Raw genomic sequence first — 16,120 nt, forward strand, 5'->3', positions numbered from 1 at the left:
CTGGACAGGAAGGAGCCCACCACTCAGCTGGCTGAACGCCTGCTCCCCGCAGAGGGTGGGTGGGAGGGAGGCCTGGACCTCCCAGGGGTCACAGGGGGTCCGCCTGGGAAACGGAGTCTGGGAAGGAGGAATTTATAGACTTCTGTTTACCAAAATGAGGCCCCGTAAAACATTTAACAGCAGCCAATTAAAGGGGGACAGCTGTGGGGTTTAGCCCTCCCCCGTACAGCACACATGGGCCTCTGTCCCCCCTCTGCCCCAGCCGCCCCCACCCTGCCCGGCTCTCAGCTTTGTCAAGTCTTCCAGGAGCTGCATTTAATCTAGGAAACAGCTGCCCCAGATGTGTCTCCACACACAAACCAGGCCAGTTGGCCAGGCTTTCCGGACTCAGCCCCTGCCCTCGGTAAGAGGGGGGCTAAGGGGGGACAGGCTAGGGCGGCAGTGGGCACCTTGCCCGCGTCCTCAGACAGGCCTGGGGCTGTGATCCCTGAGCAGAGAGACATCTAGAGACTCCTCAGAGCCTTCATGATGCGTGTGCTCGTCGTAAGCCTCCAGATGGGGCTGGTGTGGGTAGCCTTACTCGAGCTTGTGGGGTCTGGGATGCATTCTGCATGGGGCACCTCTTGGGGATAGTGTTCCACAGCTTCACCTCGGACCCGCTGGCCAGAGGACATCAAACTACATCATTAGGGTCTGAATAGTGGCCTGTCACTGCTGAGGGGCCTGCTGGGACTGGGGTGCAGGGCACCCCGTTTGGACTGTTCCTGGGAGATCCTGGAGTAGCCACATTTGATGCCTGACCATTTCTCACTCTGAGCTCTGGCCCTGTGGCTCCTTGTCCATCTTTGCCTCTGGGCTGGGTTCCACAGCCCGACCCACACTGGCCCCTCTCTCCCGCGGCCTCAAGCCTGCCGAGGCACCTCTTGGGATGCTCACAATGGGCTCCCCAGCTGCCCCCCCTTGCACCCACAGCCGCCCCCTGGCACCAAGATAGAGTCCAGGCCACACTGGCCTCCACCCTCCGTCTCAATAGCTTCAGCATCCCAGCAGGCCAGCCTCAGGCCACAGGCAATTGCCCCAGGCCCTCTGAGGATGTGGGGGCCTGGAGGTCTGTCCTGTATTTCTGAGCCTGCCCCTTCTGGAAAGGTGTTTCTGAGTGTGTTCCTTGGCGTGCTTGGCCACTGAAACAGCAAAGGGGTTCTGGCATAAAGGAGTTTGGGAAACAGTTAATGAACAAGATGAACATAGCTCTCTGCTTCAGGACTTGTCAGTGACTTCGTTGTGATGCACTAAGAGGGGTGCTGGCGCCCCTCTTCCCCAGGCTGTGGCTCACGGCTCCCTTTTATCAAGGCACAGCTGTGATGGGCGCTCAGACCCTCTCCCTGGTACACAGGCTGCCCTCCCCTCCCAGGGACTGATGCCCGCAGGGCCCTGCACAAACTCCTCCCTCTCCCTGTCCCCATGGCCACTGCTCCTTGGGGAAACCCTGGGATTCCTGCTCTCTTGTCACAGCCAAGGGAGCCTAGAAGTCAGATGGAAAGCCACTCCTGGTAGCCACGGTAGCTCTTGGGACAATCATGGGGTCCCCAAGAGAAACTCTTGGGGCCTGTTTTCCACAGGGAAAACGTTCAGAGCATTAGCTGAAGGTGTAAGTTTTGGAGTAAGACAGCGTCCTGGTCACCCCAGCCCAGCGGGTGACTAGGCCTCCCCAGCTGTGGGCCCTCTGCCCACTCTGACCCCTCCCTGCTGGGCCTGGTGGGGAACAGCCAGTTGTGAGGAGCCACATTCTAGGTGGCTGGAGGCTCTGGACATCGAGCAGACACGCCTCCTCCCCGCTGGGCCTGGCCAGGGTGCAGGTGCCTGGATGGGCCCCTGGGGCTGATGATTAGTTCTGTCTTTCCTCATCTCTTCTTGGGGGCAGGGTGTAAGTCTAGGTGGCCAGAGCCCCCCAAGGTCCAAGGCCGACAAGTGGGGCCAGCTCCAGGGTGTGGCTGGCATCCCTACGCTGGGCAGGGCCAGACCAGGAGATAGTCTAGGCCCCTCAGAGGGACAGAGAGGGGCCTGCCTGGCATGACTGGGAGGCCCCAGGGAGGGTCTCAGGGCTGGGAACCAACGCAGGGAACTCTTCTGGGGGCGATGCTGCCACTGCTGGGAACCAGCTCCCTTTGCAGATCTCAGAGCTCAGAAGAGGCCCAGCACCTGCTGCCTCCAGGAAGGTAGAAGCCTGCCACACCCGGACCGCGCCAGCCTCAGCTCATCCTGTTGGATGGCACGGGCCGGGGCGGCCACTGGCCCTGGCTCTCCTAGCTGGGAGCCTCCATCCACACGTCTCCCCCCTCTGAGACGCCTCTCCAGAACCCGTTTTGTTGCCCTGCCTCGGAACTCCCGTGCTGCTAAGTGCCGCTGGGAGAGACATCAAAGGCACCATCCTCCCTCCTCCCCTCTCCCCAGCCCATCAGCAATTCAATTTGTGCCGCACCAGAGGGATGGTATTAGTCGAGTCAGAGTTAATATGATGTATTGATGGGTTGATTTCCCACCGGCAGCCTGCGCGCTGCGCTCTGCGGGGCACCACTCCTGGGCCACCTGCGGGCTTCTCACGTCCCTGGGGTCAGGGCGGGTGTGGGCTGGGGGGCCTGGAGGTGCCTCTGTAGCCAGTCTCATTGCTTCCCTAGCTCCAGGGTACCCCAGATTTTCGGGGAGTCTGGCATCCACCTTCCTACCCATGAGCCACTTGGATCACCATGGAAACAGCAACGTTCTCTATGGGCAACATCGTTTCTATGGAACCCAAAAAGGCAAGTGCTAGCGTCAGGCCACGAGGGGCCTGGGGTGCAGGGCATCCTGGAGGGGAAGGGGTGGGGCTGGGGGCTTCTGGAGTGCCAGGTAAAGGCAGCCAGTCTGGGTGAACCCTCCCCTCTGGGTCTCAGGCCATGGTGGGGTAGGGGCAGGAGGAGAGTGGGCCTGAGGCCCCTGGAGGATTTAAACTCCAGGTCCCAGGACCATGGCCAAGCTGCAGGTTTTGAGCACTCTGAAGACAGAACCATGCTGTCTGGAGCTCTCATGGCTCCGGTGGAAGCATCTCAAATAAGCACGGCCCCAAAGGAGTGGCACCCAGCTCCCTTAGCACCTGGCCCAGCCCTGCCCGCCCACCGCCCTGCCCCGGCAGCTAAGGGGTCCCAGGGGCAGCTCAGGGGAGGATGTCATCAGGTGGGGGCAGAAGAGGCCCCCAGAAGCCTGCATTTCCTGCCTCACTGGATGGCAGGAGGCCCAGGCCCCCACCCCACCGCAGAGCCTGAGGTCAGACAGAGGCCGCAGGGAGGTGGGGCCACGATGCGCCCAGTGGACAGAGGAGGGGCTCCCACCTGTTGGCAGGAGGAGGGACGCTGAGGTTGGGGTTTTGCTGATGAGGTAGGGCTGGTGGGGTGGTGGGGAGGGCATTCCCTGGGGAGAGAGCACACGCACGCACACACACACACGCATACCACACACACACGCACACACATGCAGACACACGCACACACACACAGACACATGCATCAAGGAACCTGAAGGAACTGCAGCCACCTGGAGATGGGACAGGTGTGGGGAGTGGCTGGAGGCCTTGGTGCCCGTCTCCAGGATTTTTCCTGGGTGGGGTGACATCTCATTTGTATTTTAGGAAGATTTCCCTGGGTGGTGGCTAGGAAGCTGGGGCAGGGAGACCGTTGGGTTAGTTACCATGTTTCAGATGACAAATGATATGGACTTGAACTGCAGCGTGGGGTCCCATGGGGGCCCTGGAAGGAGCATGAGGGACAGGGGGTCCTAAGTGACCCCTGATTCATGGCCCAGGCTGTGGGTGGGGGTACACCTAGTGGGGAGCAGTTCAGAGGGAAGGAGTGAGTTTAGCTTCTATGCAGAGGGGCTGAGGGGCCTTTCCAGGGGTATCCAGACAGTTGCTGGACAGTGCCAGAGGGGTGGTGGGGGGTCAGTGCCAGAGGGGTGGGTTGGGGAGATTGATCTGGCTCAAGGAGAGGGGCTGTCCCAAGTGAGGAGGGTGGATCAAGAGAGGATCCTGGGGAGCCCCAAGGCCAGGGCTCTGAGTGGAGGCAGAGGAGGGGCCCATAAAGCACCCTGCGGGGCCTGGGAGGTCAACAGGACACCTGGCAGGGCTTCAGGAGGTAGCAGTTAAACTGGAGAGTGTCCTGAAGGAGTCTCAGGGAAGGAAGGGGAGCCCAGCGAAGTGAGCCTGTGGTCAGCCCTCCTGCCCCGCCGCCCCGGCCCTCCTGCAACCCCCTTCTCTCTGTTGGCCTCCCACTCCAGGACCTTGGTATATCCGTGTCCTGGAGCCCATCCCGCACCTTTGGGCCTGGTGGGGCAGCTGAGACCTTGGCCTGGCCTGGGGCTGGCCCGCTGGTCATGGTGCAGACAAGACTCTGCCTGCGGGCAGGGCCAAGAAGCTCCCCACCCCCACCCAGAGGATGGACAGACACCCAGGAAATCCCAGTCTCCTCAGGGTTGGAGACCAGGTGCTCTGCTGCCCTGAGGACAGCCCCCCACAGACCATGGGCTGGGTCCCCCAGACTCCCACGTCAGCCTGGGTGTGTGCAGCTGCTTTGACAATGTTTATCAGGGGCAGGCAGGTGGTCTCAGCCCCAGAAACCTGACCCAGTGAACCTGAGCCAGGACCCCCTTGGAGCGCTGGCGGCCTCTCAGCTTTCAGAGTGTTGTGGTGGAGCTTCATCCAAGAGCACTTGGGTTCTGGAAAAAGAGCTAATTAGGTTTCATCCAGGCGACCCTCTTCCCCTTGTTTAAATTAGCAGGAAATTGACAAGGAATTTACGCAACTTGAGGACAGTTTTACAAGTTCCAAATGTTTCTTTTGTTCCCCCTTGTCTGCTGTCTCCTGTCTGCCACCCCAGCTGGGTGTGGAAGAGGCGTCCCCCAACGTCCCCAGAGACAGTAACCGGCCCCAGCTTGGAGAGCAGTGGGTGTCCCCAGGGCTGGTTCTACCCAGGCAAGAAGGGTTTCTCCCAGGCCACAGATCAGCATAGGGAACCAAGGGCATACCCACACCCTCCCAGGCAGGGTGGGCTCAGAGCTGCACGGGCATTGAAAGCCAATCGTGGGCTAGAGGTGGGGACAGCCAACTGGGACCATTTTCCTTTTTCCCTTTTTTAAAGGGTTCCCCTAGCCTCCCAGCCTGAGATATAGCCATAGCTACAATGCAGAGGGGCTGGGGGCCTGCCAGGGGATTCAGGAGATAGGTGGGCGAGGGCCTTCACACCCAGCCTATCCTCAGACACGCACCTCCCCTGGGCCTCTCTTCCTCCTGGGGGTCTGAGCACTTACCGGGGGCCAGAGAGAGCCAGGAACTTAGCCTTCCACAGCGCATGGGCCCACTGTCAGTAGGCTCTCTCAGACGACTCTCCATGTGGCTGGGCATCCTGGCACAGCACGCTGTGCAGTGGCCACATCACACCACACGCCACGTGCCAGCCTCACTGGCGATGACCCAGCACCCTCCTTAAGCTTTGGAGGTTCTGATGGCTATTTGTAAAAACCCAACAGTTTATGCACCCAGCATCCTGTGCGGTGAGGGGAGGTGCCTGTTGCCCCAGACCTCACTATTCTGCTTTGTCAGCGCACGCTGCCGCCCAGTCCCACCCTCCTTCCGCTAACCCCCTAAGGGGGCACTGGTGGGCAGGGGGCCGGGCCGTTTGTAGCTCCCATCTCCTGGGGGGCTGAACATAAGTCAAAACCTTCCCGGGGGTGGGGAGTTAGTGTTTAATGGGGACAGAGCTTCAGTTGGGACAATGAAAAAGTTCTGGAGATGGATGGTGGTGTTGGTTGCACAACAATGTGAATGTACTTAATTCCACTGAACTTCACACTTAAAAATGGTTAGTGGTAAGTTATATGTTATGTACAGTTTACAGTTTTAAACCTTCCTCAGGCAGTAACCTTGAGTCAGTGCCAGCCAGCAGTCGGGAGCCACGTGGAGCCTGTGTCCTGGGGGGGGGGTCTTTGTCCAACCCCCGCCCCAGCAGCCTGTTGACCTTGGTTCTCTCGGCACGCAGATAACTTCTACCTGCGCAACCTGCCCCCCCAGCCCACTCTTCTGCCTGCCAACCACAACTTCCCCAGCGTGGCCCGGGCCGCCCCTGGCCACCCCATTGGCTCCTGCAGCCGCGACCGGGGTGAGGCTGGCCTCCTGCAGAAGGGCACCAAAGAGTGCGACCGCTTCCTCATGGGCAAAGAGCTGGGCAGAGAGAAGGCTGGCAAGGCGGCAGAGGGCAAGGAGCGGCCGGCAGCGGAGGAGGACGGTGGCAAGGAGCGCCAGAAGCTGGTGCTGCCCGTGCCGGCAGATGGGCACTGCAAGGAAGGTGGCGCCGCACCCCGGGGCACCTGTGAGGGCCGCCCAAAGCACCTGGCCTCCTGCCTGCTCAACACCAAGGTGCTCAATGGAGACATGGGCAAGGCTGCCCTGGCCAGCTGTGCAGGGGGTATGCTGGCACGGCCCGGCATGGGTGTGGCGGCCTCTGGACGCTGCACCAAGGAGGCAGCGGGCCCCTCGGAGCCTGGGCCTGCCTTCAGCGAGTGCCTGGAGCGGCGGCAAATGCTGCACCACACTGTGTCCTACACAGTGCCGTCTGGCCTGCCTGCTGGGCCACCCCCGCCCCTCAGCACAGCCACGGGCTCCTTCCCCTGCCTGCAGCTGCATGGCAGCACGGACGGGCTCTGTCCACTGCAAGACAAAGTCCCCCGGGACCTAAAGGCCAGCGGGCCCACCTTCGTGCCTTCAGTGGGACACTTGGCCGACAAAAGCCGCCCCTTCCAGGCGGCCGAGGCCTGTGCTGTGGCAGGTGAGGGCAAAGATCGGCACCTGGATGGGGCCATGGCCCCTGACCGTGCTGCACCCTACGGGGTGTCCTATGCCCAGCTGAAGGCCGAGGGCAAGGGTGAGCGGCGGCCTGGGGTCTTCGAGGCGGCCCTCAACCCCCGGCTCAAGGGCCTGGAGTACCTCAACAGTGTGGGCCCTGAGGCCCCCTTCCCCGGGCTCCCCAAAGGCAGTCTGGACAAAAGTGGCTACTTCGAGTTGCCCACCCCCTTGCAGGACTGTGCCCGGCCAGGTCACCAGGACCCGTTGGGTGGGAAGGTCACCCAGGCCTGCTGCACTTTAGACAAGACTGCCAGCAAGGAGGCCCCCGCGGGTCCCCCTGGGGCCCAGAAGGTGGCCCGGATCCGGCATCAGCAGCACTTGGTGGCCCCTGAGGTGGAGCCAGGGGGCAATGGGGCCGAGGCCAAGCGCAAGTCCCTGGAGCTGGCATCTCTGGGTTACAGTGGGCCCCACCTACCCCCGTGGAGCGTCCAGTCAGGCCAGGGAGCCACCATGGCCATTGGTGAGGAGCGCAAGGGCAGCGCCTACCTGGACCCCTTCGGCGGCAGCCTGCAGCAGGCGGCTCTCCTGTCCCAGGACCTGCCCACCCCACCCGACGAAGTCTCAGCCATGCAAAACCTGCTCAAGTACAGCAACCAAGCGCTGGTTGTCAGTCAGAAGGCACCCTTTGTGGGCCTGGGTGGCCTCAAGGCCAGCTGCGCCCAGCAGGACGTGAAGTTCCCAGCCTCCAAGGGCCCATGCCAGGCCCCTGGTGAGGTAGAGAGGCCCAACTGTGCCCGGAGCCGGGAACACGATGCCCCACACAGCGATGGAGAGGTGCGGCAGCCACCTGTGGGCATCGCAGTGGCCTTGGCCCGGCAGAAGGACACGGTGAGCCGACCTGAGACGGCCTATGGTGCCAGCGCTGGGCGGCAGGGCCGGGCAGCCCCCACCTTCAAAGGTAGGCCCCTCCACCAGGAGGGAGACGGGATGCTTGTCCACCCTCCTGAGTTCCCCAGGAGGGGCCCTGGGTGCTCCCACCCGTCCCCTCCCCATGTCTGCAGTCCTGTACCTCCCAGGGTGGACCAGCCTGCCCTCGCCCCGTGAGCCTGCTGGCTCCCCTCACCTGCCCTTGCAGACCCCTGAGGCCCGCAGGGCAGGAGACTCACCCTGGGTGCCTCTGGCTTCCTGCCACCCCTACCCTCATCCCTTCTGCCATCTCCGACCCATGCAGCTGGCGGTGGGCCCCGCTCCACCCACGCGCTGGACCTGGAGGCTGAGGAGGAAAGGACGCGCCTGTGTGAGGACCGCCTGGGGCTCTCCGGCCGTGAGCTGCTGCTGCAGTAAGAACCAGGGCTTTGGCCTTTGGGGTGGGGCCAGGCCACACCTCCAGGCTCGCCCACTCGAGTCTGCATGGGATAAAGTAGCCAGGATGTCAGATTTTGTGGCCTGTTGCAGGCAGGGCTGTGCATCCACCCCGGGGGCTTTCTGGGGTGTCTGCCCATCTTGAGGGGAGCTCTGCTACCTCCCCTTCCATTGATGGGGCCAGTGCTGGGACGGAGGCCTCTGATGCTGAGACCCACCTGAGTGAGCCTGGGGTCTTTCCTAATCCTCTAAGCCACCCGTCTCCAAGATTGATGGCCACAGGGTGGGGTGAGGAGCCAGGCGGGTGGCCTAGCAATTGTGCTGAGCGCCCCCCGCGTCCCCCGTGGTCCCTATGTGTACAGGGACAACAAGGACCTCGTGGAATTCTCCCGGATCCACCCGTCAGGCAGCTGCCCCGGAGACCTGGCCCCTCACCTCATGATCGCCAGCGGCTCTTCCCTGCAGAGCAGCCAGCTGGGCGGGGACCCAGCCCCCCACCCCCACCCTGCCCACCCCTCCTGGCTGCCCCGCACCCGCAGCCCCTCCTTGTGGATGGGAGGACATTCCTATGGTCAGTGCTCTGAGGGCAGGTGGGGGGCAGCCGGTGAGCAAGGGGCAGGGCAAGTGTCGGGGCCAGGCTTGGTGGTCAGGGCTGGCCTGGGGCCAGCCAGCCTGCTGTGGGAGGCCTGAGGGTGGCATGGGCCCCAGCCAGCCTGTAGTCCCTGCTCCCTGCCCTGCACTGCCTGACCACTGGGCTCTGTCTCTCCAGGCCTTGGGCACCCTGCCCTGCACCAGAACCTGCCCCCCGGCTTCCCTGCCTCTGTGCCCGGCTCCATGCCCTCCGTCTTCCCCCTCTCCCAGGACACCCCCGCACAGCTAGTCATCCTGCCCTCAGAGCCCACGCCCCACCCCACGCCCCATGCGCTTGGTAAGGGCCTTTCTGGCCAGGCTATTTGCATGTGGGGGTGTGGGAAGCATGTCTGAGGAGGGGAGCAGCCCATGCTGGCCTGGGAGCGGGAGGTGGGGGTGAAGTGGATGAGCTGGCAGTGAGGGGTGGGGAAGGGGCCAGCTGAGGTGGTTGGGGGTGCAGCCCGGTGCCCGTCCCAGCTGGGGCTGATGTCTCCTCTGGGCCTGCCCACAGCTGATGTCATGGACCAGGCCTCGCTATGGCCCCCCATGTATGGGGGCCGGGGCCCCGCCTCCCACATGCAGCACCCAGGCCAGCTCCCCGTCTACTCACGGTCCCAGTTCCTGCGACAGCAGGAGCTCTACGCCCTGCAGCAGCAGCAGCAACAGCAGCAACAGCGGGCTGCCCAGGCCCTGGAGCTACAGCGGGCCACCCAGTTCCAGGTACCTGCCCCCACGGCCACACCCATCTGGGACCCAGGGCACCGCCTGCTCCCTGTCTGCTCCAGCCTGGCCTGGCCCAGGAGTCCCCACTGCACCTCCCCACCCCCGCACTGTGGTGCCTTGAGCAGGGGGGCCGAGCGGGCTGAGCCTCTCCCTAACCCCAACAGCGGAAGCCCGAGGACCACCATGTGGAGCTGGAGGAGCCCACCCAGGAGAAGGCCCTGAAGTCCACCCATAAACCAGTTGCCTTAACCCCCACGGCCAAGGGCACCCCCTCACCCGCCACCACAGGCCCTGCCAAGCTGCCACCTTGCTGCCACTCGCCCACCCTGAAGCCCCCTGCCAGCTGCCCTGCACCGCCACCACGTCCCAGCGCCCCGTGCACTTTATCCCTCTGCCCCACCGGCAGCCCCGGGCCTGGCTCCAAGCTATCCAGTGCCGAGGACACAAGTGGGGAGGCCCGGCGGCCCAGAGCTGACCTCAGCACGTTGGAACCAGGTGAGAGTGGGCTGCACTGGGCTGGCCTCAGCCGGCCCCCTCCGCTCTGAGGCCTTTCCCTGCTCCTGGGTGGGCAGAGCTAAATCACCAGAGCTGAGGGTTGCCCTCATCTACCCAGGCCTCCTGGTAGGGCCCAGGACAAAGTTGACTGTCCCCTGCTCCTTCTCTTCTTCCTTCTCCACAATCCTTCTGGGTGACCCAGGGGGGAAGCACGCAGGGTTACTGCCATCTTCTTCCCAGTCCCTGGCAGACGGGGCAAAACGAGGCGGCACTGGGCCCTGTGAATGGTGTGGTACTGGCCTGCTGTGGACGGGGGCAGGACCACGTGGCAGCAGTCGCAAGACCTGTCTCCAGCTGAGAAGCTGGGCGTGGGAGCTCATCCTCTGCCGTCGGGGCCAGAGATGCCACCCATTTGGGCCTGAAGCGAGAGAGGCAGCCTGCGGCAGAGGGGCCTGGCAGAGCATTGGCCTCTGCAGCCCGCCTGCCACCGCCTGCCAGCTCCCCCTCAGCTACTTGATTCTCTCTGAATTAGGCTGAGAGTTTACACTGGAAACCCGTGTGGCAAACATAAAACCCGTCCCAGTTCCACAATAAGGAGACTGAGCCAAGAGAGGTGGTGTTTTTTTTTTAGGCTTTTTTTTTCCCCTTAGTTTTTGTGTTTTCTTTAATTGCAGTTAATGGGGCGTAATGCCTCTGACAGGCTGTCGCTTGTTCTGGTTCAGGGAAAGCCCTGATTCAAGTATCTGGTTTTAAAACACCCCCCTTTTCTTATGAGCCACACCACACCACGCCAGAGATGGCCCCCAGGGGCCCCTGTGCTCCCGAGGCTGCGGCAGCGCCAGGGGCCTCAGCTGTCTTGGCCAGAGAGGGGGTCCTGGGCTAGCCTGGGGGCCTGGGAGGCCTGGCTCCCCCTCCACATAATGTGTCACCGTTCCTGCCTCACATGTTCTGTAAGCAGAGGGCCAGCTGGGGACCCTCCCTCCCAGGTGTGGGTCTGAGGGGTTTGAGGCCGCCCTCTCCCCATCTGTAACGGGGCCACCCTTCCCCCCAGCTGCTCTCTCCTGATAATGCCCCTCTTTTACAGACCTGCCTCCCGGATACACATGCCCTGCGGCCGGCTCGGGCTTTTCTCTGCCCCCCAACATGCACTCATCTGACCTCTCGGACCCTGAAACTATGCAAACCGCCTCCCCCGGGGCCCGGCCTGAGCCAGCAAGGACGTTCCCGCCTGGGGAGCCACCCCGCCGCAGCCCCCTGAGCCTAGAGGAGCCTGGGCTGCCCTCAGGGGCCAGGGAGGCCACCCAGGACCTTGCCGCCACCCCCTACCCTGCAGAGCAGGAATCCCCGGGGAAGGCAGCAGACCCCAGCCCACTGGAAGGGCTGCGAGAACTGCAATTCGGGTTCCTCCTCGAGGGAGGGGTCCCTGAGGCCACTGGCCTGGCTAATTCTACTCAGGGAGGGGCCCAAGAGGAGAGGACCATGGAGGAGGGGAGAGCGGAGGGGAAGCAAAGGCCCTTGTCGGGGGCTGGCCCCCAGGCCCTGGTGCAGCAGGTGGGGAGCCCAGGCACCCTGGAGCCAGGCGAGGGGCAGGCCCCTGGTGAGGCAGAGCCAGAGGAGGAGGCCGAGTTCCAGGAGGACGAGCTGGAGGAGGAGGAGGAGGATGGGGGGTCGACTTCCCACAGCAGTCACTTGCCCAGGACGCGGCCAGGCCTGGACGCCCTGGTGGCTGCCACCATTAACCTGGGGGACCTGCCCAGTGTCAGCCCACTGGATCCTCTGCCCCCCACTATCCCTGGGCCGCCCAGCACAGCTCCCCTGCCCCATAGCTCAGGGATTCATGGAATCGCCCTGCTCAGCGAGCTGGCTGACCTCGAGATCCAGCAGCGGAGGAGTGAGCCAGCCTTGCCAGGTGAGCCGCCAGCACCCCCATCCCTCTGGGGCCCCAGGAGATGGACCCTCAGGCATGGGCTCAGGGTCAGCAGGCCAAACAGTGGCCTTCGGTCCTGTTCAGCTGTCTCTGCAGCATGGACTCGCAGTTGCCCCTCCACCCACCAGCCTCTCATCAGGAACCTGGAGGCTGTGTGCCCACACCGTGTCACCCCAGCCCTGGCTGCAGACTGGTCCCCTGGGGGCCAGGACTGTACCCAGACGTTGGTGTCAGAAAAGGGCCCCTAGGCAGCACCTCCCTGCACTGCAGTGTTCATGACGCCCTGAGGGGCTCACATTTCACACCTGAGGATGCCCAGACCCACATGGGGTAGGGTGGGGGGGTCGAGGCCTCTGACCTGAGCCAGGGAAGGGGGAGGAAAGATCGCACCCTCCTCTGCAGGCTTCCAACCCTGACTTTCCACCTCGGGCTACAAGGCTCCCAGCCCTGGGCCTGTGCAGGGTCCTGCTCAGGACACATTGGCCTTTGCCTCCCAGGCCCAGGGGAGGTGGCACGAGACTGCTCAGGTGGGTCCCCAGGCCTCAGCTCTCCTGCCTCCCTCGTGGCCTCACCAGGGCTGGGGGCTAGGGCCTGGGGGCAGGGGCGGCAGCAGTTTCTGCCCTGGGCTGATGTCCTGGATGAGATGCTCCTGGGCTCCCCACACTCCCAAGGGCCCTGGGGTACAGGCAAAGGGCTGGTATCGCCTCTCAGTGAGATGCGGACCTGAGCCCAAGGGTCAGGTCTCTGCTTAGGGCACTCCAGCCCTCCGCTGTGCCCCACAGGGACCCCACATGGGCCCTCCCTGCTGCCCAGGCGTCCCCTAGGAGAAGCTCCTCCTCTCTGTCCCAGAGAGAGCCCCCTCCCTGGGGGAGCACCCCTCACTGGGCATTGTGTTCCATTGATGTTTATAGAAAGAACCCAACAAAGTCCTCACACTTTCCCGCTTCCTCTCCCAACACATGAAGCTCTCTGCTGCCCACTGCCAGCCACTGGCACCTTCTGTGCCACGTGGAGATAAAGTGAAGGTTCTTATAAAGTTAATTTCCCCGAAGGCCTCTGTGTCGCTCCTCTCCTGTCTGCCTGCACAGGGCCCCCCACTGTGCTGAGGGGAGTAAGCTGGGGAGCCCCAGGAGGGCCTCGTTCGGGGATTGGGGCTATAGGGTGAGGCGGGGGTTCCCCGGGCAGGGCCCGAGCTGCCGGGACCCCCGTGCGAGTGTGTCTGGCATGAGGCTGCTCTGAGCGGATGCCGGGTGCCGTGTGTGTGTGGCCACCCGGTCTGTGCGTGTGAATGTCTGCTGGACCAGCGCCCATGCACTGAATGAATGCTCACGTGGAGACCGCGTGTGTCCCGCTGTGGGTGTTGCAACTGTCGGTCCAGCCAGGCGCTGCCGTCACTAGGGTGTGTGGACCAAGCGAGCGGCCACGGCCAGGTCTCCACCCCATGCTCCCCTCCTAGAGTCCTCAGGCCCCCACCCACCTGTCCTGTCACCCCCAGGCCCCACCCTCCCTCTGTCCCAATTAATTGGCTGGTCTGCACAGCCTCTCAGTTCCAGAGCTATTCCCTACAAGTACAGTGATTGCTTTGCCTGAAGTTAATTAGATCGGCTCCGTTCTCCTCCAAGTGAGCAAACAGCAGGACTCAGAGAGGGAGAAAGTAGGAGAACTCAGATCAGGGGCTGAGTGAGAAGAGCAGAGAGGGAGGCTTAAAGATCCCAGAGGGATAGCAGTGTTTCCTGTCCCCGCCTCCCCAGAGGGGAACCCCCCACCCCGTACTCTCCCAGGCTGGACAGAGCATTTGGTGAAAGGCTGGGTGGGGGCCCCTTGGAGGTGGGGTGAGGAGGTAAGCGGGTTCAGAGAGGCGATGTGGCCCTCGGCTCTGTGGCTGGGCCATGGTGGAGCTGGGATTAGAGGCCCAGGCTCTTTGCTACTGGGCTGGGGTCCATCCCACCCTCACTGACCTGGGCACCCAGAGCCCCTCACAGCCCCAACCCCCGCCCTGGGCAGGCCTCTGCCGAGGGACCCTTGGCTTGCCCCTACCTGGGCTCAAGGCCAGGGAGCTTGGTGGGCGGGCTGCCCTGCCCCGGACCCCCATCCCAGACGCAGGGACTCGGGCCCCAGGCTGAGCCCTGGGGCAGGGGGTAGTGGGACACTTCTGTCCGGCCATGGATGGTAAGGCCCAAGTGCGGGGTCCAGGCCCTGAGCACCCAGAAGGCCCCACTCTGCCCTTGGAGGAGCTGCCTAGGGGTGTAGTGCCCACTGGCCTCCCGTCCACCCTGGAATTTGGAGAAGCCCAGACCCTCACCCTCCCGGGCGTGGATGCCCCTTCTTTCCTGAGTGAGCCTAAAACCAGGTGAAGGGCTGAACCGAGATCCCACCCTCCCCAGACCTCCCCGCTTTGAACTGCCCTTCTCCACCCTTCCCCCACCCCTCACCCCCCTGGGCCAACCCCTTGGCCTTCTCCCTGCCCCATCAGCCCCCACTGGCCAGGCTGTGGGGAGGAAGCCTGAGCCTCGGCTGTCATCTGTGTTTGCGACGCCGACTGCCTGCCTGAGCAGCCTTGCCCTGCAAGGTCCTGCGTCTTGCCCCCCAGCCCTGGGGATAGGAGTTAGAGACTTCCGAGGCTTGGGAGTGGGGCTGTTATTCTCTCTCCCCACAGCCCCCCAGACTAGAGAACCACGCAGAGTGTCCTTTGGAGCCCAGAGAAGGGCCTGCCCTCTAGTCCCCCTCCCCGCCATCTCCCTGCAGCCACCCTCCTCCCAGGCTCACCCTCTGGACTTGCACAGTCTCAACAGGCTTTGCCTGGTGGCGGGGGGGCTCGGGGAGGACTGAGGGAGGGGAGGAGAGAGTCACTGAGTGCTCACAGTGACCCCAAGAGATGGGAAGACCCTGCAGAACGTTTAGCTGAAATGGGGCTGGCAGATAGCCCTGCCCTGGCTGCTGGTGGCAGGAGCAGCGCAGGTCACTGGGAAGAGAAAGCCCCCCTCAGCCCCCCTCAGCCCCCCTCAGCCCCCCTCAGCCCCCCTCAGCCCCCATTTCCAGAGCACCTTTGACCAAACAGCCCATCTCTGGGCTGAGGGTCTCCTGTGGCCTTGGCCCAGAACCACTGTCCAGAGGATTGAGCTTCCAGCGTCCGCCCCGCTGCTTTGTGCCATCACAGAGGGTGGTTCACCCTCATGGCTCCATCTGCTGGCGCCGGCCAGGCACTTTCCGCCTTGGTAGGGGAGGTGCTTTGAAGCAATGTCATACCCACTCCTCTTCAAATATTCGATTCATTCATTTATTTATCTGTATTAGTGTGACTCGTGAATTCTTATTCTCTTCAATCACTTATAATTTGTCACAGTCACCATTTATTTTGGTAACCAAATTGTCTCAGATTTGCCCCATGGAGCCACTTCAGCTGGCCCATGTGTGCCTACGTGTCCCTGTCATTCTCTGAGCACTTCCTGTGTTCTGGGCTCACCCCGCACCTCCCTGCCCCTGGAATCACCCCTTTCTCCGAGGAGCCAGTTTTTTATCAGAGGGTGGTATTAGAAGCCAAGATCTGGGTATTAGGTGTGCTCATGGCTACTTGGGTGTCATGCTCCCAGCCCCTCTCAGAGGCCAGAGCTGGCTGTATGTTCTGGAAACCACGACTGCCTACTGACACTTCCATCTCCAGGCTCCCCGTCTAACCCCACAGGGCTCCTCCTGGCTGGCTCCCCTGCCTGGTTGTAGCTCCTCAAGGGATCAGCCCGCCCCATGCGCACCGAACTCCCCATCTCTGCCGCCACCCCCTCTCCATGATTGCATTTGGGTCCTAGTCTCCACTCCAGGCCTCTCCCCTGAATGGACGCTACCTCTGCTGCCCTCTGACCCCGCACTGGGCCATCCCTCCCCACCCCACTAGGGCTGTGAGGCTCCAGGTTTTCATGAAGCTGGGAGTGGGCACACACACACGGGCAGTTTCTGTTAGAAGCATAACCAGCCACATGCCTTTACTACATGGTTTAGGGTCTGTCTGGAGGGCATGTGCCATCCCAGCTGGCCTGGCCCACAGTAGCCAAGGGAGACTTCTCCCCACGCAGAGGAGGCAGAGTGCTGGAGGCCAGCCCCGGGGCCTAGCTTGCTGCTCTCGG

General features: G+C 63.0%; 1 protein-coding gene across 2 annotated transcripts in view; it reads left to right on the forward strand.

Moving 5' to 3' along the window:
* The window catches only part of BAHCC1 (BAH domain and coiled-coil containing 1), a 69,410-nt gene that overhangs the window by 39,692 nt on the left and 13,598 nt on the right, over positions 1-16,120 (forward strand). For both annotated transcript variants that reach the window (XM_087441772.1, XM_014789417.2), the window contains exons 4-11: positions 2,676-2,798; positions 6,063-7,823; positions 8,097-8,205; positions 8,590-8,798; positions 8,997-9,155; positions 9,369-9,577; positions 9,745-10,075; positions 11,160-11,984. In XM_087441772.1, coding sequence (XP_087297898.1) covers positions 2,676-2,798; positions 6,063-7,823; positions 8,097-8,205; positions 8,590-8,798; positions 8,997-9,155; positions 9,369-9,577; positions 9,745-10,075; positions 11,160-11,984 — 3,726 coding nt within the window. The remainder of the gene's footprint in view (positions 1-2,675; positions 2,799-6,062; positions 7,824-8,096; positions 8,206-8,589; positions 8,799-8,996; positions 9,156-9,368; positions 9,578-9,744; positions 10,076-11,159; positions 11,985-16,120) is intronic.

This window comes from Ceratotherium simum, chromosome 16 (genome assembly GCF_057802395.1).
Source record: "Ceratotherium simum simum isolate JZ-2026a chromosome 16, ASM5780239v1, whole genome shotgun sequence".
Taxonomy (NCBI): Eukaryota; Metazoa; Chordata; class Mammalia; order Perissodactyla; family Rhinocerotidae; genus Ceratotherium; species Ceratotherium simum.